The 23,375-nt window shown below is 34.3% G+C and overlaps 3 protein-coding genes and 1 long non-coding RNA gene across 8 annotated transcripts; 3 read left to right on the top strand and 1 right to left on the bottom strand.

The window, feature by feature from the left end:
* Nucleotides 1-905: 905 nt before the first annotated feature.
* Nucleotides 906-2,948, top strand: LOC112328308 (uncharacterized). The gene is made up of 2 exons (XR_002983054.2): nt 906-1,501; nt 1,611-2,948. It is a non-coding gene; the product is annotated as an uncharacterized LOC112328308 (long non-coding RNA).
* Nucleotides 2,949-3,676: 728 nt separating this feature from the next.
* LOC7488345 (30S ribosomal protein 3-1, chloroplastic) lies at nt 3,677-4,675 on the bottom strand. Its single transcript, XM_002311415.4, has 2 exons — nt 4,249-4,675; nt 3,677-4,158 (listed from the first exon to the last, which is right to left on the bottom strand). Exons 1-2 carry the CDS (start codon nt 4,528-4,530, stop codon nt 3,871-3,873), a joined length of 570 nt encoding a protein of 189 aa, XP_002311451.2. The 5' UTR covers nt 4,531-4,675; the 3' UTR covers nt 3,677-3,870.
* A 4,878-nt stretch (nt 4,676-9,553) lies between these two features.
* LOC7488344 (aluminum-activated malate transporter 4) lies at nt 9,554-13,383 on the top strand. 3 transcript variants are annotated; one of them, XM_024607877.2, is made up of 7 exons: nt 9,554-9,792; nt 10,345-10,719; nt 10,798-10,935; nt 11,050-11,316; nt 11,421-11,557; nt 11,655-11,801; nt 12,591-13,383. In XM_024607877.2, the coding sequence occupies exons 2-7, from the start codon at nt 10,347-10,349 to the stop codon at nt 13,197-13,199; spliced, it is 1,671 nt and encodes a 556-aa protein (XP_024463645.1). In that variant the 5' UTR covers nt 9,554-9,792; nt 10,345-10,346; the 3' UTR covers nt 13,200-13,383. The 3 variants fall into 3 exon arrangements, with proteins under 3 accessions (XP_024463645.1, XP_024463646.1, XP_002312386.2); XM_024607878.2 differs by having other exon boundaries at nt 9,555-9,792; nt 10,373-10,719; XM_002312350.4 differs by lacking the exon at nt 9,554-9,792 and having other exon boundaries at nt 10,236-10,719.
* Nucleotides 13,384-16,809: 3,426 nt separating this feature from the next.
* On the top strand, nt 16,810-23,175 carry LOC7483945 (serine/threonine-protein phosphatase 2A 65 kDa regulatory subunit A beta isoform). Of its 3 annotated transcripts, none has more exons than XM_024607356.2 (13): nt 16,810-16,957; nt 17,174-17,603; nt 18,083-18,329; nt 18,622-18,734; nt 19,657-19,736; nt 19,887-20,028; nt 20,148-20,228; nt 20,687-20,791; nt 21,180-21,362; nt 21,852-21,944; nt 22,288-22,427; nt 22,520-22,586; nt 22,739-23,175. In XM_024607356.2, the coding sequence occupies exons 2-13, from the start codon at nt 17,211-17,213 to the stop codon at nt 22,853-22,855; spliced, it is 1,761 nt and encodes a 586-aa protein (XP_024463124.1). In that variant the 5' UTR covers nt 16,810-16,957; nt 17,174-17,210; the 3' UTR covers nt 22,856-23,175. The 3 variants fall into 3 exon arrangements, with proteins under 3 accessions (XP_024463124.1, XP_024463126.1, XP_024463125.1); XM_024607358.2 differs by having other exon boundaries at nt 16,836-16,957; nt 17,199-17,603; XM_024607357.2 differs by having other exon boundaries at nt 16,845-16,957; nt 17,187-17,603.
* Nucleotides 23,176-23,375: the final 200 nt, after the last annotated feature.

Below are 23,375 nucleotides of genomic sequence, written 5' to 3'. Positions count from 1 at the left end.
TTTGAGTTAAATTGTTTATCCATCATAAAATATTAGTTTTATCGTACTTTTAGTTTTTATTACTTATCTAGCATTGATTTATAATTATAACACTATCAAGTACATTTGTTTTATAAATCCACGGTAACACGTGAATATATCATCTCGTATCATTTTAAATTAACTCGAAATAATATATTTTAACTAATATAACCCATAAATAAATCAAATCTTTTAATTATATCATGGGCTGGTGGCTTTACAGGGGTGACTCAAACGAGCATTAAGTACATTTGTTTTATAAATCCATGGTAAAACGCGAATATATCATCTCGTATCATTTTAAATTAACTCGAAATAATATATTTTAACCAATATAACCCATAAATAAATCAAATCTTTTAATTATATCATGGGCTGGTGGTTTTACAGGTGTGACTCAAACGAACATTTTTGATTGTTTTGTTTTTTATTGAAAAAAAACACAACCAGACCCCAAACCCCTGAGAGAGCAAGCTTGATTTAGCCGAAAATTAACTCAAACCCTATAATATTAGCTCGGTTCAATTCAATTTGGTTTTTTAAAAGAAAAACCAACAAAACTTGTCATTTTTAGTGGTTTATTTTGGACTTTTATGGCCAAATATAATTTATTTTTTTATAAAACAAATGATAAAATTAAAATAAATTCATAAAATAGATCGATATCTATAAATATTCGATAACACATGTAAATATAATAATAAAAATAGAAAAACAAAATTAGAAGAACATATGCAATTATTCAAACAATATATATAATTACAATCACAAAAATTTATTATAAGTAAAACATATCCGGACTTGTTTTCTTTTATACATTAGAAACAATATAAACTTCATGTTCTAACACAAAGATGCAAATCTGAGGATGGGTTGCGGGTGAAGTCATGGAGGAGAACGAGAGATGAGGGTGGAGAGGGAAAGGAGTGTGAAGATAATTTTATATTTATACCCTTGTCAAGTTAGCACAATTTCTTATTTTTTTAGTTAAATTGGTTTAGTTTAGTTTGGTTCAATTAGTTCCAGAAACTTGACACCAAAACTGAACCAAATCCTTTTTTTTTTCCTGGTTTTTCCGGTTAATATTTTTTCAGTTTTCTAGATTTAATCAGTTTTTTTATTTTATTATTATTCCCAGACCAAAAGCGTGCAAACAATGGCAACAACATTAGCTGTAGCGCTGCTCTGCAACAACCAAAACACAGTTCGATTGAAAAAGAGCACCTTCAACCTCTCCCCATCACAAATAGCAACAAATAAGAGCTCTTAATTCCAAAATCCAATGCCCTGCAACAACAACACTTTTGTTCTCCAAAATTTCCAATTTCCTTAGCCAAGCAAACCACCCATCGTCCCAAACGCCAACACCGTCTCCTTCGCCTAAGAGAGAACCGATAACGTACGGAAAGCGGTTCAGATTATTCCGTGGGTTGTTGAAGGAGTTTACATTTTGTGGCTCTTTCTACTTCCTTATGCCCCTGTAAGTAAACTCCTCCCCCTCTTCTTCTCCTTTTTTAAAACAATGTCCCATGTCATTAAAACAATGCAATTTGTGAAATCATATACTTCAGTGTGTTTGATTAATACAGGGAGATTTTGTGGGCTGTCAGTTCGGAGACTGTAAATTCTCTCGTTGGACTTTCTCTCAATTTCTTCTTCATCTTGCCTTTCATCGATTCTGATATGTCCTTTTGGAACTCACATCTGATTGCTAGTTAGTACTTGTTGAGTATATTTTAAGCTTGATGGGTTCGGAAATGGACTTTCTGGCTAGTAGTCGGCATAAGTTATGTTGACGCCCCAGTTCTTCACCCGGTAAGAATGGTTGCCACTCGGTTCTGTACCCTTTTTTCAGTCTAACGTTGGCGTCGGTGATTTTTCTTTCATTTACCCGATGTCTGAAGGATTATTCAACTCTGCTCTTGGGTGGATTTTCATGCTCGCTCCTTCGCTGTTCACCGATTGCAAGAGGGATAGGTACTGATGTTTATTGGATGTTTTATGGGGCTTCCAGATGTTCCTTACGAACAGTATCCTTCATTCCTTTCACAATCTTGATCCTTTTTCCATTCCCTTTAAAACACCACTCCAAGATTACAAGATCTTCTAGGATGATCACTTGATTCGGCTGGATGGCTTTTAATAGCTATTGGCGGGGCTGCATGCCTGATATCAGTACTGTGGGCTCTTTACGGTCGAATGGATGGTAATTTTGGGAGCTTAACAGACAGATGTGGTTTTTTGGTTTGTTATTTAGAATCAGAGAGGTGGTTTATACTTTCATTTGGGATATGTATCTCAACATAATTTTCCAGCCGTGGCTGGGGTAGGTGAATATTTGCAAAATGCTCAGAAAAGCAAGGTTGATGTGGTGAGATATCTTATAGAGTTGTTCCAGTGGTGGGCTTGGTTGCCTATCTTCTCTGTTTGAATCTTGATGAGGACCTGTGGCCAAATGTAGTTCTTTGCTAGATTTGAGCTGGAGTCAACTTTACAGGTTTCAAACTAGTTTAAATGCGTGCATTTTTTTTCAGCATCTGAAATTTAAGGGAACTTTGTATCTCTATTTGGCGTACAGTAAAATGTACTAGTGATTCGTGTGATTATTACAACGAAGCTCAATAGTGAGTTGGAGATGCTTTGCCTGTATATTGCTCCTTCTGTTGTTGAAATGGTCAAATCTAGAAACAATATATGAAAGAACTTTCTATATTGTACGAGAGGAAGCTATGTATGATCACCCCTTTCGTTTTCTTATCATTTTTTGTTCAATGATGAGTGTTATGTTTTCAAGTTATATGAGCAGAAGTCATATGTGATCGCTCGTCTGTTACATTGTGTTATCTTTTCCTCTTTTATTGGGATGTTTTTACAGCTGAAACAAAGTTACAATTGGTGTAATGCTCAGTTTCAGAGAAATTATCTCAGTTTTTCATTTCTTGTCATGTTTTAGATTCCCTTGTGTGTGCTTCCCCTGCTCAAGGGAATTTGTTAATATTGAGTGTTGAGCGATGATAATTCTATGGAATTTTGTTGGAGCATATACATCAATTTGCGGAACATCGGATATTGCGGGACAGAACAAAACTGGGTGTCATGAGACAACCCTCCCCCAACGACACTGTTCAGTTCCCGAGGCAGGAATTCAATGCCGTGAGTTCAGATTGCACTGCAGTTTTTCCAAACATTGTTTCATTAGCTGAATCTCTTTCCAAGCACCGGTCTTTCAAATTAGGTACCGTTCCTTTAGTTCCACTTAAGCTGAAGGCAGCTAGATTTCACAATTTCTCCTGGTCACATTCAGTAATACAATGATGTAGAGTTCACCATGAAGATTAAAGATCTTGGCTGCAAATTCATTTATATTTCAAGACGAAGCATCAGTAATGTTTTGCGATGTTATAATTACAAGTCCCAAGCTCAAATAGAGTCAACAATTTCTACCAATGCAGACCTCCTTGCGTATGCATAGAGCTTAGAGAAGAGAGTTTCCTAATAGCAGCACTCCTATCAGAAAGTCTCTCCTAATCAGCTAGCAGCAGAGACAACTGGACTTTCTGCTAATATTGTACTGCAGTCCAAGTGGAATGAGGCGGAAAACGTACACCTATTACCAAACATTTGCAAATAATTTTTAAACATTTGCAATCCGACATAATTCAACTTCAACTGGGAAAAATACCATAACAAACCATAAAACGTGAATACAGTTAGCACGAACATATCTCAACTTTCAATCATACCAGAAAGAAAGATCCAAAAGGATGTAAACGAGCTACAACCTAAACACAACAGCAAACTGCAAAACAAACCCCAATTCCGCACCCCAAAAAAACGTGACCATCAATTTCATTGTGCGGTAAGATTACCACCACTTTGCTGCCACAAATTGATGATATCCGTGGCCTGATTGAGAAGTATGATCATCTTCTTCTGGGATATCCATGGCTTACTCTCTAGAGTAGCTTTAAGCTCTTCCCATGCATCCTTCCTAGGCCAAAAAAAGTAAGGACTCAATGGGACAGTGCCATGTCCAGGTATCACCTGATCAAGAGCCAGCCCGATGTTCTTCTCCATCCATACAAACTTCAGCACCAGCCTTGGCTTCTCCACTCGCTTCACCACCAACTCCGCTTTCTGAAAAAAATCAAGAAAATCAGCTGACGGAAACAGTGTAAAACACATATAAACACTCATTAGTAGAAAAAGAAAGAGAAGAATCTGGACCTCAGTTTCTTGGATGGGGATGGATTCTCCTGCTGCATTGGATGGTGGAGCATCAGCGGGTGTTTCAGCTGCGAGAGCTTCTGGGACTGCAAAAGTTGTGTATCTTTGGTTTCTTGAAACGTGTCTCCTTTCCCGGTCAAAAAATGTTGAAGAGCGTATCGGATTTGGTTTGGGATTGACAGAGATTGTGGCTTTGAATGTTTTGCAACTAGGGGTTCGGCAAGGCAATGAATAATAAGTGAACACGTTATTTACACCAGATTGAAATGCCATGGATAACATCTTCTCTGTGTTTTAGAGAGATAAACCGTCTGGAGAAGGAGAGAGAAAGACAGAGATTGGTTATGTCCTGACCAAAACCATGGCGGTCTTTCTCTCCACCAGACGAGAACCACCTGGGTTAGGATAAGGCATTTGGGATTTTAGTTCAGAGTCAGATGGGATAAAGTTTGGTGTGCAAGAGAATGGGTTGGGCTTATGGACTTGTCTTGAATTAATAACACATCTATGGAAGTTGGCCCATATAACATCAGAGCCCAGATATGGAACCAGCAACTTCAAGCTATCACTGTATACCAGATTTGGAAAAAAAAAAAACAGATGAATATATAAAATCCAAAACTTCGAAAAACATTAATGTACAGGGCTGAATTTGGACGTAATTTATGAGAGTGGAAACCTGTATGAATACTCTAATGCGTATATATATATATATATATATATATATAGTAACGTAATTGGATGAACAGTGTAAAAAATGTGTTTTTTTTGTTTTCAACGTTTGGTATTGCGTTTGTACCTGCGTTTCGTCCAAATTTGAATTTTTTTTTTTGCTAAAATTGAGTGCGGTTTGTACTTTTTGGATCGTTTTGATGTGCTGATGTCAAAAATGATTTTTAAAAAATAAAAAAACATCATTGGCATGTATTTCGGCACGAAAAGCTATTTGAAAAGCACTCACAATCACACTGCCAAATACGCTCAGCTAGCAACAAAATAACATTCGATTTTTTTTTTTACGATGATTAAATTGCATCTGCACGATCTCGAAGGTACAGACATAGTTGTATGACCACGCACCTCAGTAATAAATGTGGAAAAGCAGTGCATTCTATTTGTAGAGGTGTTTAGAAATCATTATTTTTTAAGTGTTTTATATTTAAAATTTTTTAAAATAATATTTTTTTTATTTTTAAAAAAACTATTTTTGACATTAGCATATTAAAATAATCAAAAATATTTAAAGAAATTTTTTTTTAAAAAAAAACACCTAGTTGAAATGTTGTTCCAAACGAATACTTGGTATGTGTTTGGTAATATCTTGCAAGCTTTTTAATTAAAAATACATTAAAATAATATATATATATATATATATATATATATATATATATATATATATATATCACCACATCAAAATTATTTTAAAATATTTTTTAAAAATTATCAATTTAATTTATTTATTTCAAATAAAAATAGTTTGAAAAATTTGGACCGGAGTGATTTTTTATGGTCACCGTGAAATAAAGAGGGTGGAATTAGCTCTCATAACTTTAGTTTCTAACTCAAGATTAAATGAACTCACAGGAGAAACATGACTTCGCATGAGGTAAAGGTAATGCAGATCTTAGCCACAGTTTACTTCATGCTCCGCTCGTGATTGGATTTTACCCTTTTCCGTGCTTGACAACACGGGCGGGCGGTGGAAATTTATGATAGAAAGTCGATTTTTCTAATAAATTTTCGTAATCACACAACGTATGTGGTGGGCGCCATGCAACGAGACTGGATTGTGGCAGCTTGTGCTAAAGGAACGTGATAGAAAGAAAAGGTGTCAAGTTAGAGATAGCTGGGGACAACCTTGCACAATTTTATATTTTACGGATTGATTTAGGAATGGCTACTAGGCTCGGGATTGATCTATAACTATCTATTTTTGCATTGGATAGTTTCATTGAGTATTTTATAGTTTAAAAAGTTTTTCACTTTACCTCAATTATTTTAAAAATTACACTTTGTATTCTACATTAATTAAAATTTCCAAAACAGACAAAATGATTAAATTACCCTAATATATCAGAAATTCTTTTTCTTCAAACACGATCTCTCTTCTTTTTTAACCAAGATCAAAACATGACTTAGTTTAACCAAAAAAAAAAAATCATGATTCTTTTTCTCTTTACTCTGCTATCAACCAAATATACAAATAATAAATACAAGATAAGAAATGTGCAATAAGTATATCGAATCTCTAAGATTAATGTTGTTAAAATCGTGAATTGAATTGTAAGATCGTATGATTTTACAAATGAATATATATTTATCATGCAAAATCGTTTTAAAACTCAAAACTAATAAAATCAGACTGAAAACGGCTAAAATCTGGTAAACTTGTTATTTTACTTTTGTTTTTATGTAAAATATATATAGATACTACCTCGTTTTTAAAACAAAAGAAACAAACCCTATCTCTTTAAAACTTGCAGTTGCAGCCCCTCATCTATCTCTTCTTAAGTTTTAATTTTTTAATGGAATTGTCCCTCTTACAGCTGTAATTTCTCTTTTACTTTTCAGAAGTTCACATATAAGATTAGAGAATACTATTTCCACGCATGAATAAAAAGTAAAAAGTATATGCTATGAAATTAGAGAATACTATTTCCATTATAAGATTGTTATCCCCCTTTTTTTTTTATTGCACCTTATTAATAGATAGCTTAAATTTATTCTCTTTTAAAATAATATCAATTGTTCCATATCTTACCTTGGTCACTTCTCAAATTTTGATGACTAAATTTATACTTTCCTGTCAATCTATAGAACAAAAACTTAAAAACTGCCGAGTTTGGTTGGATATGTTAGCAAATAAGCTTTCGATGGAACAATCACAAGGTGTCAAATTGTTGTATTTAGTCTTGCTCTCCATATTAAACACCCTAAATTCTGCTCCTAACTTTACTCAGATTATAATTGTATGAAGGACCAAACATATTAGATACTTGTCATGCTATATATATGTTCTTATACTTTTGAATGTGATGAGGTGAAACTTGTGTGCTGTTACTAATATTTTTTTTTTTAGTTTAACATGGGTGTCCGGGTCAGCTTGCGCGCACCTTGACTAATATTTAATGCTTATTGTGATGGAAAAATTTTCTTTCATCTCACTAGTGTTCCAATTCAATAAAATAAACATGGATGATGGGTAACTATTTATGTGCTTATAAGTGTTCTATTGTTGAATATTTTCAAGACCCTACTTGGACTTGCAATTATGTTACATGAATCCCTTAAAAAAAAACTAGTCACGATTTTATGATTTTACTATCCGAGTTTACATTGTATTTTTTGTGTCGTGTCAAAAAAATATTTTTAATAACCTTGACTAAGATTAATGCTCTCTTTAATGACCTCTCGATCATTGCGAGAAACCATGGTCACCTTTATTTTGGAGATCAAGTGATATAGTTTGATAAGTGTTCATGGCTAGTTCAAGGTTGGGGCGGTGCTTGGTTGAAGACTTGATTAATTAGGTCTATTTAATCATGAAGATGTGCGAAGAATATTTAACTTTAAAGGTGATGAGATTTAGGTTGTTTCTAATTAATAGGTATGATATTTTTTTGTGTTGTAGCATTAATACTTAATAGCCAGATTCATCTTAAAGAAAAAGACTTGAAGGTTTTTTTTTAATACTCTCTAATTGATGGGTCCAAACTTAACGGACCCAAAAAAACCTATTAAAAGCCTAAAAAAGCTCAAAGAAAACACCCAAAAAGCATGGGCTTGGGCGCGCACCCCGAGCCCAACATGCTTGGGTCAAGGTAGAGTGTCTGGATCCATGTTTCACCTCTAATAGGCTCGGATATTTTGTCGGAGCCCAACACTCATTTCAGATTTTTCCTAAAACCCTACACGGGTCCTTCAATATTTTTTATTGATTCTATACATATTATTTTGAGTAGAATATAACTTCAAATATTATAAGAGTGAAATTACACTTCAGCTCATTTTCTTAACAAAAGGACAAGATTTATGAGTTATAAATGTACAATGAATCCTTCAAACTCAAGGTTCACAATCTTTTCATTCTCAACATTTTTAGCATACATATTTTTTAGAGTTTATTTCTCTAAAATATCATTGTATTTTCTCTGCCTGCAAAGTTACTGACTTTACCTTCGAGAGTTCTCACGTCCATCAAATGAGACCTTTTGCATGTGGTAGTTACTAGTTACCTTGGCATATCAGGCACCACCTGCTACTTCCACAACTATCAGTCACCTTGGATTACTAGACATTACTTGCTACTATCTACTAATCACCTGAGCTTTCCATGTAGAACTCATCAAGCTGAACTTTCCATATCAAACTGTCAAATACCTTGACTATGAAAAATGAATTAAATTATTTAAACTGAGAGATTAGTCAATTATCCAACACATCAACCTCATTCCTAAATATTTTAGCTTTCGGAACTCATCGCAACATGATTAATTTTGGAATGAATTTTGATTGAGATGAATAAGTCGTAAGGCCATCAACTACAATTTTTAAGTTTTTATTATTCCATTTCTGCACTTAACCCTCAGTGCGTTTCAGAAATCTGAGTTGAAAAATTCCTTTTGTCATTAATTTTATTTGCAGTGAGTGTTGCTCGACGCATATGATTATTGTCCATTTTGTTTATTCTTGTTTATAAGATTCACGCCTTCAATCTAATCGTGTTGTGTATGAGTTCTGTCGTCATGTTTATGTTTTTTTTTTTTTTTTTAAATATGGAAATCTAATAAGAAATCATATCAATCTTCTAGAAATTCAAGAAAAAATGATAAGGGTGGTTGTTGTTGTTGTTATTATTATTATAACAATGACAAAGTTAAGTCATTTAATAAAATATAATGACAATTTTATAAATAATTTAATATTTTTTTGAAGTATAATTTTTTAAAAAATAAAAAAAAGTGAAAAAAAGTAAACTTGATAATATTGAATATAATTATCCTTTTTTCTTTTTACTATATATCAAGCATACCCCCTTGCTTTTTTCCCTTTTTTTTACTATTTATTAGCAGGCAGCATATACCCCCGCCCTTCTGCTTATTTTCAATTGCGTAGACAATTTATACACGTTAGGATATTGCGAATCAACTCACAGAATGACTGGTGATGAACAGGACTGGTAGTTGATAAGTAGGGATTCGAAACCGACCAGATCAAGAGATTTGAACCTTACGCTAAAGATACGGGTTTGAATCCACCCTTCAACAATAATATTATTTAATTTAACTTATGCCTCATTTATTTCTATTTTACTTTTTAGTATCTAGAAAGTCTATCCATCCTTAAAAAAAAAAAACCAGAGAGAAGAAAAGAAAGGAAAGGAAAGGGGCTATCCTCGTTTTCAGCTGTTGCTTGGATGATCCTTGCACTCTTGATCTTGCCAAGATCCTGTCAAATGAGAGATGGTCTTTATCGGGGAATTATGACAAACGTCAAAACTCAACCGCATAATATTCAAGATAGAGTTTAAAATTCGCTCCAATGGTATGCTTTCTGTCAATTTTATTTATTTATTTGATGATATTCCATTTGTCTTTAAATCATCATCAGTGATGCTTTATTTATACCAATCAAATATATAAACTTTATTTTTTTTTTTATTTTGATATACCAACAATTTTTATTGTTTTAATCAAGTAATTTAGTCAATTTTTTATTTTCTAACGTGAGCTTTTTGTTAATATTTTTTTTTATCTAAAACAAGATTTTTTTTAAATAAATAAAATGTTTTAAATTAAAATAAGTGCTCTTAAGAAAATTACTGGATGGAATTATGACAGAGAGACCATATTAACAAAATTATTTGAATAAAACAACCAGTTCCATTTAAAAAAGGATAGAGGTTAGAGGTGTCACGTGAAGATAATAACAATAATTAATTATAAAGTACTTTTAAATATTTATATAAATGACTTAAACATCGACAGAAAGAATTGATGTGTCAGCAGGGTCTCATCTCTGCTCTATATTGATCCTTTGAATTTTGTTCTATACACGTCTAATTGTCATTTCTTTTGTTTTTTTTTCCTGACTAAGAAATGGCTGCCAAAATCGGATCTCTTAGGCACAGCTTTGAAGAAAGGAGCAAGGAGAGGTTGATTTCTAGAAAAGAATATCCCGACTTTGGCCTGAACCGCTCCGAGAATGATATTGAAGAAGCTGGCAAATGCCGGTGCTTTGGATCACTATCTGATAGGATCGTCAGCTTCTGGAATGGTGTAAGAAATTCTGCTATTGAATTATATAAGATGGGCCAAGCAGATCCTCGAAAATATCTTTTCGCTGTCAAGATGGGCCTGTCTCTAGCTCTTGTTTCCCTAGTCATATTCTTAAAAGAGCCTCTCAAGGACGTTAGCCAGTACTCAATCTGGGCAATTCTGACAGTTGTCGTCGTTTTTGAATTCAGTGTAGGTCTGTCATTTTCTTTTTGACGTGGTTTATATTTTTAAGATATTGAGGTGGTTTTGATTGTGATTTCATCTTTTCCAGGAGCAACGCTTAACAAAGGATTCAATCGTGCTTTAGGGACATTTTCTGCTGGTGCTCTGGCTATTGGCATTGCAGAGCTCTCTTTGCATGTTGGAGCTTTGGGAGAAGTTCTTCTCGTAGTCAGTATTTTCATCGCAGGTTAAAGCTTTAGACCTATATTGGAAAAGAAATTTCACCTTATAAGAACTTATTTCCTATCACATTTAATCCCTTAATTTCTTGGATCATTGTTCTTGTATCTGTGATGTTTAGGATTTTTTGCAAGCTATATAAAACTGTACCCTACCATGAAGCCTTATGAATACGGATTCAGGGTATTCTTGCTGACATACTGCATAGTAACGGTGTCTGGGAGCTCATCGTCATTTTTCCACACAGCTGTTTATAGACTGTTGCTCATTGCTGTTGGGGCTGCGATATGCTTGGCTGTAAATATTTGTATATTTCCCATATGGGCAGGGGAGGATCTTCACAAATTAGTGGTGAAAAACTTCAACGGTGTTGCTAATTCTTTGGAAGGTTGGATCAAGCTTGGATATATATATTTTTCTTACTGCTGTTTAGTTTGATTCTTCAATATTATTGCAAATAATTTTCTTTTAAGAGAGTTTAACCTTCTTCAGGTTGTGTAAATGGATATTTGCAATGTGTGGAATATGAGAGAATCCCTTCAAAGATTTTAACATACGAAGCTTCTGATGACCCATTGTATAGCGGCTATAGATCTGCTGTGCAATCTACCAGCCAAGAGGAATCTCTAGTATATATGTTCACATCACAATCATACATTCCTGTTCTTTCAGAAGATCACAAAGTGAAGGAATTACTGATTTCAACTTTCTCCTGTTTTTCTCCAGTTGAGCTTTGCAATTTGGGAGCCTCCTCATGGTCCTTATAGATCCTTCAACTATCCTTGGAAAAACTATGTAAAATTAAGCGGATCATTGAGGCACTGTGCATTTATGGTCATGGCAATGCATGGATCCATACTTTCTGAAATTCAGGTAAACAATGTTGTTGTTGCTGTTGTTATAAGTATTTGGCATTTTCTCAATGTCATGCAACCAAGGACTCTGTTACGTTTTCATGCTTGGGTTGTGAATGATGCGGGGTGGGATTTGGGAGGCTGCTGATGTGAGTCAAGAACCTGCAAAATATTTCTGCGTTCTCAGTTTTTCATATTAATCCTCCTATTCTTATAAATTCTGTACCTCATAATGTTAAAATATTATGAGAAGGAAATAGCTGATAAGTGATAACACTCCTAGACGATCTGTCTGGTTCTGTGAAAAATTGTTGAAATTGCCACAATACAAGTTTATTATTAGCAACTGGTGATGTTTATAGATAAATACACATTGAGTTTAGCCCTTAACTAAGTTTCCATGGAATATCATTGGTTGCTTTGCATCCTTTTCTTTCTGGAGAGAAGAGGGCTAAACACTAGTCATTGATTGTATATGCTCGGATATTGCGGGCATGCCAGCCATTTGCTTTAACTGCATTCATTCAATGCATAAATTATACAGAGGAACAAATCGAATCGAATCTAATCTATTTTTATTTTAATGAAATTAATTAACCCTCTGACAATTTCCAGACATCTAAGATTTTACTTGAAATCTTTTCAAGTTCATTATAAAGCAACTAGTTTTCAGTTTTGTTGATGTTTTCTTGTCTTGATGCTTTATGCGACCAAGGATCTTTAGCTTGCATGCTGCAGATTGGATGAGAGTTTTCATGTTCTCTTACGCTAGTCAGTTATACCAGATTCTATAAATTTGATTGTGTAGGCACCGCCTGAAAAGAGACAAGTTTTCAGTAGTGAGCTTCAAAGAGTTGGCAATGAAGGAGCGAAAGTGTTGCGTGAACTTGGAAAAAAAGTAGAGAAGATGGAAAAGTTAGGTCCCGGAGTAGACGTGCTGCTAGAAGTGCACGAGGCAGCAGAAGAGCTGCAAATGAAGATAGATCAAAATTCCTACCTACTGGTCAATTCAGAAAGCTGGGCAGCTGGAAGACCAGCCAAGGAATTTGAAGATCCGCAGAACCTCTTGGAAGACGAAAGTAAACTAATTAGCTACCTTAGCGAAACATGGGATGTTAAGAATCAAAATATAAGCACCAGTCCTTCCATGCCAGAATTGAAAGCCTCGGATAGCGTGTTCAATCAGCCAGTATCGTGGCCCCGTCTCTCATTTACAGGTGGTTCCATGATCGTTGAACAAGAATCGAAAGTATACGAGAGTGCAAGCTCCTTGTCCTTGGCAACATTCGCATCATTGCTGATAGAGTTTGTAGCAAGGCTACAAAATCTTGCGGATGAATTTCAAGAGCTTAGCGAGAAAGCAAATTTCAAGGAACCCAGATACGGATTGGTGGAAAAAATGGCAGTTGGAGTTTAATTTGGCCCAGGTTGAGAAGCTGCTTTCAGTATTAGAAGCAAATATACTGAAAAATTGGTTGAAGATCATTGTTCTTTTCGTTCTATAACCGGGAAATTCCTTGGTGGTGCCTTTAATATGTTATGGTTTTGACAAATTGATTTCGTTTTGGTCGGTTTGATAAAAAGGACCGATGTTACTCACAGTCTCATGGCACAGTAGAATGTTTGTCCTGTAACCTATTTTGTCTCATTCATTATTACACTTCAGCCTAAGGCTATGATGCTGGATTTCAAAACAATCTCTATAATAATTTTGACAACTCAGTCCATAAAGTAAGTTTTTTTTTCTTTTTAAATTTAAAATCCGAGCACTCATAAACATGTATCAAGACACCAATGTCAAAATCATGAATAGGTTGATCATAATTGATTTCTTGATTAATTTTTACTAACTTGGCCCTACTAGAAATATTGAAAAGTCTCTAATTCACTACAAAATTCAACCCTTTCTCTATTGCATCTTCTTCTTTAAAAAAAAAAAAACGAGTCCACATTTCTCACAACTATTTCTTCAACAATACTGTTTTTTTTCTTTTTTTTTCTTGAGAAACACAATCTATTAATCTCTTTTTCTCGAAACCTTTATAGTAATTTTATTTTTGATATGAAAAATATAATCTATTTGACTTATAAGTCTGATAATTTGATTCTAAATATTAGTAATATAGTTGTTCATTTATATAATATATATTTTTTGGACATAAGAATAGTAAAAGGGTTATTTTAAAACTTTTTCAAGTTATGAAAAGATATTATAAACAATCAATAAAAAATATCATTCACATTTTATATTGAGTTTAATTTTCTGATCATGAAAAGGTGGATGTTGAAGTTTATTTTTTTATTTCATTTAAAAATTTTATGCATAATTTTATTAATAAATGTTTAAATTGTAATTTTCACCTGGAAGTATATAGTGATCGATCAAGATGAAAAAAAAAAACCAAGTCCTTCCACTAGGGGGCAAACACAATAGAAAGATAGGATGACTTTAATACTTGGTTGGTTTAGGACCTAATCATACAACCATAAAGTTCTAGAACCTAAATATAAAGTGGCGTTTATGTGCTACGTGTCATGAATGTGTGTTGCTTGTCTTTTTCTTTCATAAAAAAATGTTTAGTACCAAGGTCGGAAAGCTTCTCTAGATTGGAGTCTCCAACCTTCGATGAGAAATGGAGCCACCTTTGAATTGTTGATTGATTTTTGTTCTGACCTCTGAGATAACACAAAATATCGCAGCATAATTATAAAGGAATATATTATTTGTGGTAGCTGATGATGCATCTCCACATTTGTATATGGTAGGTTGTCTACGGTATTGTTCTAATTGAAGGATTGAAGTTATGTAATGATTCTTGTTATTGAAAAGATATCTTATAAGAAAAGAGAAGATTATGATATTGTATAAGAGATTAAGAGTTTTATTTTATTAGTTGATATGGGATAATGATATTATCATAACCTTCTAAGCGAGGAAGCTTGAATGACATAACATAATTGAAATCTTTACAAATAACATCAATAATAATACGTGTTTATATTCACATATGATATACATCTCAAAAGTATTATTTCAAATGACAAAACAGAGTCACGTAGTGTTTTATCTTTAAAGAAATGTTTCTTAAAAATAAAAAAATTATTATGTTATATAAACGATTAGAGCTCTCGTCTTCTAACTAATATGAGATAATAACATCATTCTTGTAAAGCAAATGAAAAAAAGTTTAGCGAACAAGAAGATGAATAGTAGCATTATATCACCATCTTGTTGCTTTATTGTGCATTTCGAGTGAGCCTTAATATGAGCACAAGAAATCATAAATTCAGGGAGTATAAATCATTAATTCAGGAAGTATTTAATGGTGTTTTATTAGTTATTTTTATTTTATTTTAAAAAATTAGAGAAATATAATTACGAGAGAAATCTTGAATGGATATTTTTTTTCACTTTTAGTGGATAATAGATTTCATTTTTTCTCTTCTTATTGTATTTATTTCTTTTTTTTTAGAAAAATAAATCATTTTATTCTAAAGAATAACTAATAAGATTACAATTATAGTTATTAACTATCATGGAGGCAGAGAAATAGGCATTGATCTATCTGTGCTGAAGAGGGAATTAATTCACGACTAATAGAATATTGAATTATGACATTTTCCGAGACCAGAATGACATATTTCATAAAAGACACCCCTACAAGCTACAACCTAAACTGACCTATCTGTGCTTGTATATTTGGCCAAGTCAAGAGTATCCAAACTTAAACCTGAATGTGTTATGATAATGGAAGAATTAAAAAGTGGGGGAAAATACACAGTGAGAAGCTCTCGACGGCCGAAGCTGCGTTTTCCTTGCATAGAAAGGCACAGGGAAAATCCTTGCTGACAGAAGTCCGTTATGAAATCTCCAGCTTGCTCAAGTTCCTGAGCTGAAGCATCAACTAGGTGACTTCATAAGCCAGAATTTCGAAGCCCATTAACTCCCAACACTTGCCGATTTGGGTTCCCTGGCCCAGGTTTTCAAACTTGTTTGTTGATCTTTCTCGCATCAATTTCAATTTTCAGCTTTTCCCATCAAAACACAAGAACCTTGTGATTTACGAAATAGCTTACGAGAAAAAAGAAAGAAAAAGCAGCTCAATATCTGGCAACACTTGGAGATGTGGGCGGTCTTAATTCTTGTTTGTCATCGGCCATCATTGTCACTCCTATTAATTCTGGTTTGTCATCGGCCATCATGGTCACTAATAAGAGTGATTATTTTCAGTTTAGTTTTTATTTAAAAAAATAATTAAATTGAATTTTTTTAAAAAAAAAAACTGAGTCGAAACCGAGTCAAACCGACTGGTTTCGATTCTGTTTTTAGGAAAAAAACCAGTTCAAACTAGTTTGGCTCGGTTTTCTTGGTTTTTTCTGATTTTTGGCTCGGTTTTTTTCGGTTTGGGTTCGGTTTTTTTGGTTTTTTGCTTATAAAACCGAACCGGCCGGTTTTTTCAAAATTTTAATCGGTTTAATCGGTTTTTTTTACGGTTCAGTTTTTTCAGTTATTTTTTTTTCAATTTTCTCAGTTTAATCAATTTTTCAATTTTTTTTCTCACCTCTAATCACTAATCACACTAATCAATAATTGCTACCACTGTTTGTAGTTCTTTTTAGTATCTTTGGTTTTGTTTATCTTTGAAATAATCACGTGTATTAAACCAAGAGTTTAAAATTTTTAAAATTCACATTGAAAGATATCAGGTTTAAATTCAAGAAGATATGATTTTATAATAGAAAACAGTTGCATCTCAATGCATGAGCTATAGCTTAAAGCTCATCAAATTTCTTTATAAATAAGAAAAATATATCAAATTTATGTGATAATTTTATTGTTGTATTATATGATTTTGAATTGTATTACATGTAAAATAATATTTTTTTATGTAGAATGACAGAATTAAAATTTTTAGCGCTAACAATAATAATTCTTTAATATCTCGCCAGCCTAAAAGAAGAATAAGAGCCCAGGCCCATAATATACATACAAAATTGGGCCTGACTTTAAGATCGCTTCAAATAAACAATAGCAATAAATAAATACAGTACAAAAAAAAGAGAGCAAAGAAATATAGTACAAAAATCAAATAAAAAGAGATTCATAAATTCTTTCTATCCCTCTCTAAGCTTCTGCAACTAATCAGAGGCACGGCGGGAACGCATTTCAGATCGGTAAGAGCACACAACACTTCTATCAAATTTATTTATTTATTTATTTTAAAAAAAGAACTGCCATAAACCATAACAAATTGAATTCTTTTTCCACGGTTTCATTCTTGCTATTATAAGTTGAAAAATTAGGTTGTTTCCTTTTTAGCTAATCTAATCTAATCTCATATCAAATTGGCTTTCTTTTTACTAATTATTAATGTGTTCATGAATCGTTAGATTTGAATTCTAGGGTTCGTTACAGATCTTGGATACAATGTCTACGGTGGAAGAACCGCTCTATCCAATAGCCGTTTTAATAGACGAGTTAAAGAATGATGACATTCAGCTAAGGTTAAACTCAATCCGTAGACTCTCGACCATAGCACGTGCTCTCGGGGAGGAACGAACGCGGAAGGAGTTAATTCCATTTCTGAGTGAAAACAATGATGATGATGATGAGGTACTCCTTGCGATGGCGGAGGAATTGGGTGTGTTTATTCCGTTTGTTGGGGGAGTTGACTATGCTCATGTTTTGCTCCCACCTCTGGAGACTCTTTGCACTGTCGAGGAAACCTGTGTGAGAGATAAAGCTGTGGAGTCGTTGTGTAGGATTGGATCTCAGATGAGGGAGACCGACTTAGTTGAATGGTTCATTCCTCTTGTCAAGGTGAGAGAACGTTTATATATATCTGAGTTACTAGATAATGCTAATTCCTTATAATTTAAATGAAGATTTAGCTGCACCTACCTGCCTGGAATAATGATTTTTCATTTATGTACTGTTTGAGGAGACTCATTATGTTCTTCAATGTCTTGAAAAACGCTGTTGTTCTTTGCTAGATTGTTATGTATTTAATTTGGTTGCTTATGCCTGTTCTATTTATTCAACTTATACTAAAAATATGCATGGACTCTGTATGTGCAAGATTTATCCCTTACTGAATTAGAGATATGTGTTCATGTGTGAGATGTTATGGCCTTCTATTTCACTTATTTGTGTTTGTATGTATGTCTGGGAAAGGGAGATGTTTTGCATGTTTTTCGAACCCCTGAGTAGTAAAACATGTCACACTTTTGGTTGTGTCATATTTGTGTTAACTACTAATTTACTTTATTCTCTTGCACCTGCTTAAATTTTATCTTCAGAGACTAGCAGCTGGAGAATGGTTTACAGCTCGAGTTTCTGCGTGTGGGCTATTTCATATTGCCTACCCTAGTGCCCCAGACACGTTGAAGACAGAATTGCGGTCAATATACAGCCAGCTGTGTCAAGATGACATGCCCATGGTTAGGAGGTCTGCTGCCTCTAATTTGGGGAAATTTGCTGCCACTGTTGAACCTGCACATTTGAAGACTGACATCATGTCAATTTTCGAGGATCTTACCCAAGATGGTAATTGAACTTTTAATATATAGAAGAAGTGTGCTTTTATTTAGTTATTTTGAAAATGGAATAGGTTAAGATAACTACTATTACATGTTTGATTGCACATGTAACTCATACAGTTTTGACTTGAAACTGTGGAATGGTCAACAATGCATGAGAAATGAATTTGATATCACAAATTATAGGTTTATAATGTAATATTCTTATATATGCAATACCTTAATTTGTAGTTATTTGAATTTGCTTTTTTAGTTTGATATGTTTGGAATTCTTCACGTGCGTTTTTCTTATACCTCAGATCAAGATTCTGTTCGTCTATTGGCTGTTGAGGGCTGTGCTGCTCTTGGGAAATTATTGGAGCCTCAGAATTGCGTTGCACATATTCTTCCTGTTATTGTTAATTTCTCTCAGGTACTAATGAAGTTCGTAAATCCAACAAAAGTAACAATTTACTTTATGATTTGTTGTGTTCTGAGTATTTTGCTGGCACTATCTTGGTATTTCGTTGTTGTTTGGTCTAGACCCATTAACGCTTAACTAGAGTTAAATTAGATTGTTATAGAACATCCATTTCAGTAATCAATATTAAATAAAGATATTTTCTTCTTTTGGTTTTATTAAATTATGGATAAGGTGATTTAAACAGAGTTACAGGATAATGCTACCTCCCTGGAACCGTGATCCAGATCACATGTCCTGATTCATGGTAAATTTGCATTCCAGCCTGACTTGGCAAACTTTCCCAATTCTTTGTTCTAGGGCAAGGGGAAAATGTAATGGCATCTTTCTATGCATTTCTTTTCCCTTGCTTTTTTAACAGGCACCACGCTTGTTCTATTGTCCTAGGCATTATGCTTGAGAAATAATTATAGATAAACCTGATAACTTACCTTGTCACTGATTCAACCCTTATGAACAGCCCAAATAAGCAGAAACACACAACATAACACTCTACCTTCATACCACAAATTAACGTGTGTACCATGTCTCCAAAGTCGCAGCACAACCCAGAACACTCCACATTCTTGGTAACACTGATTGAGACCTATCGGCCTAGATATAAGCTTGCAGAAATTAACAACTTGGAAGATAATGTATAATTTTTCCTGGATGAGGAATGGAATTTTATACTGGATCATGTCTAATGTTTTGAAAGCTTTAAGAGTGTCTGGATAAAATTTTGTTACCAATATGATACCACAGGGGAAGAAAAATTGTTTATGGTGCTTGGTGGCATCAGTAATATGATATTTGTTTGCTGATTCTGCAAGCTTTTAGCTTTTTTCTTTCGATTTGTTTCATATTTAAATCAAGTGTTATTGCCTCCGAGCAGGACAAGTCTTGGCGTGTACGCTACATGGTTGCAAATCAATTATATGAACTTTGTGAGGCTGTGGGACCTGAGCCTACCAGGTGTATATCTAACTTGAAACTGCTGGGTTAAATGCATATGTACTTTTTCTTGTTTTAAGTTCCAATCCAATTCTGTGTTTGATAGTGATCTGTTGATGGATTCTGTCATATTGTAATCAAGATTTTTGATTTATGGTAATTGTTTCTAAGGATGGACTTGGTCCCTGCATATGTGCGGTTACTTCGTGATAATGAGGCTGAAGTACGTATAGCTGCTGCTGGAAAAGTAACTAAATTCTGCCGCATTTTAAGTCCAGAACTTGCTATTCAACATATTCTCCCCTGTGTGAAGGTGCATATCCATTTCAAACTTTAAAATTCTTCAGTTGACTATTGTTTCTTGTTAGAGCATGAATTGATTTTTGCCTGATCTTTTTTTTTAATTGTAGCGTTCTCACTTATTTTTTTCAGGAACTGTCATCAGATTCTTCCCAGCATGTCCGCTCTGCTTTGGCTTCAGTTATAATGGGAATGGCTCCTGTCTTGGGGAAGGTGAGAATGTACAGTATGGGTTGTCTAATGCTTGCACAGTAAGATGTGCTATTCATTTAATTGCTCCTGTCCTGATCTGACTTTGAACTATATAAAGCTTTCAAACCACATGTACTTCAATTTTTGAATGATATTTGCAAATTTCTGATATATAGAGAGATAAATACCTTCTGGGGCCAAGTTTGTTAGCTTTAGCCCATATATTTTACATGTTCTTGTAGATGCCATATTATTGGCCATTACCTGTCATCATTTCAAAGTTCTCGTTTCTGTAAATGTATATGGTTCATTAGCTGCATGGTTTTCTCTTTCATTAAGAAGTGCTTTTTTTTTTCATGATGTTGTCAAATATCATTGGTTATTTTATCTATGTCACTGTTCTTCCTGTTTCAATTCCTAGTGCATGAATTGAATTGCTGGAAATGGATTTCTAAACTTTATTTTGTTTGTCAATGCAGGATGCCACAATCGAACAGCTTCTTCCAATTTTTCTATCCCTCTTGAAGGATGAATTTCCTGATGTGCGTCTGAACATAATCAGCAAGCTTGATCAAGTGAATCAGGTTTGCAACAACTTAAGACAACTCAAGAGGTTTCAGTCTTCTGTATCCCGGGAGCCAGCTCAACCATCTCTCCATTTTGGTTTAGTCTAATATATTGCAATTTTTACCAAGCAAATGAGTACTGTGATAACATTCCTTAAAATATGCCTCACAATAATTATCCATTTGGAGATTTTGTCTGATAGAAATTACTTGGGCTCACTAATATAAACAAGTAGGCTAATGCTAAAATCACTGTCACAACACATGATGTAGTTTGACCTTTCTTTTGATTTTGTGGGGTCTTAGAGATGTTACTCGGCATGCTCTTAGCACATCATAAAAATGTACCTGAAATGCAATATTTTCCTCCTTGCCTATGATATCATGGGAATAAACATTACTGCAGGTTATTGGAATCGATCTACTGTCCCAATCACTATTGCCAGCAATTGTTGAGCTCGCAGAGGATAGACATTGGAGGGTTCGGCTTGCAATTATAGAGTACATACCTTTATTGGCAAGTCAACTGGGTGTTGGGTTCTTTGATGAAAAACTTGGTGCTCTTTGCATGCAGTGGTTGCAGGATAAGGTTTGTATTTCCACATCATGTGTGCCAGCAGTTAAAAGCTCACTTTTGCTTGTGCATCGCACCTGAAAATTTTTGAATCTCGGTTTTTCTCTGTTTGCTTGTTTGACGTGTCTCTGTTCAATGATTAAAATTTCTCAAGTAGATTAAGATTTTCAGTCTTCATTTATGAAGATATAGAAAAGATTTGGGAGTCATAGGACTTGAAAATACAAGTCTTTATGAGGATTTCTGCTCTTCTTGGAATTGGTGTTCAAACCTTTAAATGAAATTCATTCAAGTAGTATGCTAGCCTTTGTATACTACTGGCTTTGCTGTTTTTTCTATCATTATTTTATTAAGTTTTTTCTTGTAAAAATAATGGAAAAGTGAGCTTTGAATTTCTATATAATACTTTACTAACTTTTGGAACTGAGCTCCTTTCTGCCAATCACGTTGTCATGAAGATTAACTGGTTTATTTTGAACAATCTTGTCTGGGTATTTTCTTCAGGTCTACTCGATTCGTGATGCTGCTGCAAACAATTTGAAGCGCCTCGCTGAAGAATTCGGTCCTGAGTGGGCAGTGCAACACATAATTCCACAGGTTTGTGTTGCACTGGTTTGTTTGAATTTCACCACTGTCTAATAATTCTGACTTTTCGTTGCTATTAATTTCCCAATGGTGGGGTTGGATGTGTTGAATAGAACACAATAGTTTAGGATCAATAGGAAATTATGTCTTCTTAACTATTAGAAAGAAATCCCTGGATTGATGGTTTGGCCTCTTTCAATAGTTGATTGTTTTTTCTGCTTCAATTTGACAAGCCAACTATGTAGCCTTCCCCCCCTGTTTCTGGCTTGATTATTGTTTTCGTATTTCTTTCACATTTTATGTCTGTTCCTATCTTCTAAAGAACTGGATATTGAAATGTCACATTTTATTGCAGGTTTTGGAGATGAGCACCAATCCCCATTATTTGTATCGGATGACAATTCTACGTGCTGTCTCGTTGCTTGCTCCTGTGATGGGTTCGGAAATTACATGTTCCAAACTGTTGCCAGTGGTCATCAATGCATCAAAAGACAGGTATTGGATGCGTGGATTGTCAATCTGGTTTGTAAAATTGTTTCATTCTAACCCGGCAGTTTCTGAATGCTGGATTTGATTTCACTAAGCAGGGTACCCAACATCAAGTTCAATGCGGCGAAGGTGCTGCAATCGCTCATTCCCATAGTTGATCAGTCTGTAAGTCGCTCTTGTTTTTAGCAAAGACTAAACCTTTTTTTTTCTTTTATACCTTTTTTTCCTGCTTGTCATCTTATTGAAGTATTGTTTATTTTGTTCATGGGTGCCTTTTCACTTTCTTAACCTCAATGGGCCATAAATTATATCTGCAGGTCGTAGAGAAGACTATCTGTCCCTGTTTGTTTGAGCTAGGTGAGGATCCAGATGTTGATGTCCGTTTTTTTGCCAACCAAGCTCTTCAGACTATTGCCAGCGTCATGATGTCCTAGACAGACTCCCTTTTAATATTGGAATCTCGTTGTGAGCCCATGTACTGAAGACCCTCTGTTGAAGTTGCCATAATTTCGGGTCATCAACCCCTTTAATATTGGAATCTCGTAGTGAGCCGTGTTGTACTGAAGACCTACTGTTGAAGTTGCCATAATTTCTGGTAATCAAACCAGTTTCTTCTTTGCCGACATTTTGAGTGGGTAGGCAATTGTATCACTGTGAGATGTGACCGCCATGTAAAAATCCGTTTTTCTGGCTCCTGAACGAATGCGCGCTCTCATTTTTCCTCATGATAAACGTTGTTTTTGCTTTGTTTGTATCCCGTGTCTTCCAATAGGACTTTCTTCGTATCCTTTTTTCATTAGAAAGATAATTTCAACAAACTACTACCGTTTAAGTTGTGGAGAATTGGCGTTTATCCTATACAGTGAACTGAATATAGGACATGATCTCAAACCATTCAAGCTTCAAGTAGCAGTCGCACTTGCACAGAGCACAACAGGGGATTCCCTCGAAGAC

The sequence above is a fragment of the Populus trichocarpa genome, chromosome 8, assembly GCF_000002775.5.
Source record: "Populus trichocarpa isolate Nisqually-1 chromosome 8, P.trichocarpa_v4.1, whole genome shotgun sequence".
NCBI classification, from domain to species: domain Eukaryota; kingdom Viridiplantae; phylum Streptophyta; class Magnoliopsida; order Malpighiales; family Salicaceae; genus Populus; species Populus trichocarpa.
This window is presented reverse-complemented; position numbering and strand designations above follow the sequence as displayed.

Excerpts from the sequence above, each read along its gene's own strand:
- LOC7483945 (XM_024607356.2), top strand. The coding sequence starts at position 17,211 with ATGTCTACGGTGGAAGAACCGCTCTATCCAATAGCCGTTTTAATAGAC. Across the intron at positions 20,792-21,179 it reads AGCTTGATCAAGTGAATCAG|GTTATTGGAATCGATCTACT; the intron begins GTTTGCAACAAC and ends ACATTACTGCAG. Across the intron at positions 22,587-22,738 it reads TTCCCATAGTTGATCAGTCT|GTCGTAGAGAAGACTATCTG; the intron begins GTAAGTCGCTCT and ends TTATATCTGCAG.
- LOC7488345 (XM_002311415.4), bottom strand. The coding sequence starts at position 4,530 with ATGTTATCCATGGCATTTCAATCTGGTGTAAATAACGTGTTCACTTAT. Across the intron at positions 4,159-4,248 it reads TCCCCATCCAAGAAACTGAG|AAAGCGGAGTTGGTGGTGAA; the intron begins GTCCAGATTCTT and ends GATTTTTTTCAG.
- LOC7488344 (XM_024607877.2), top strand. The coding sequence starts at position 10,347 with ATGGCTGCCAAAATCGGATCTCTTAGGCACAGCTTTGAAGAAAGGAGC. Across the intron at positions 10,720-10,797 it reads CGTTTTTGAATTCAGTGTAG|GAGCAACGCTTAACAAAGGA; the intron begins GTCTGTCATTTT and ends CATCTTTTCCAG. Across the intron at positions 11,558-11,654 it reads CCAGCCAAGAGGAATCTCTA|TTGAGCTTTGCAATTTGGGA; the intron begins GTATATATGTTC and ends GTTTTTCTCCAG.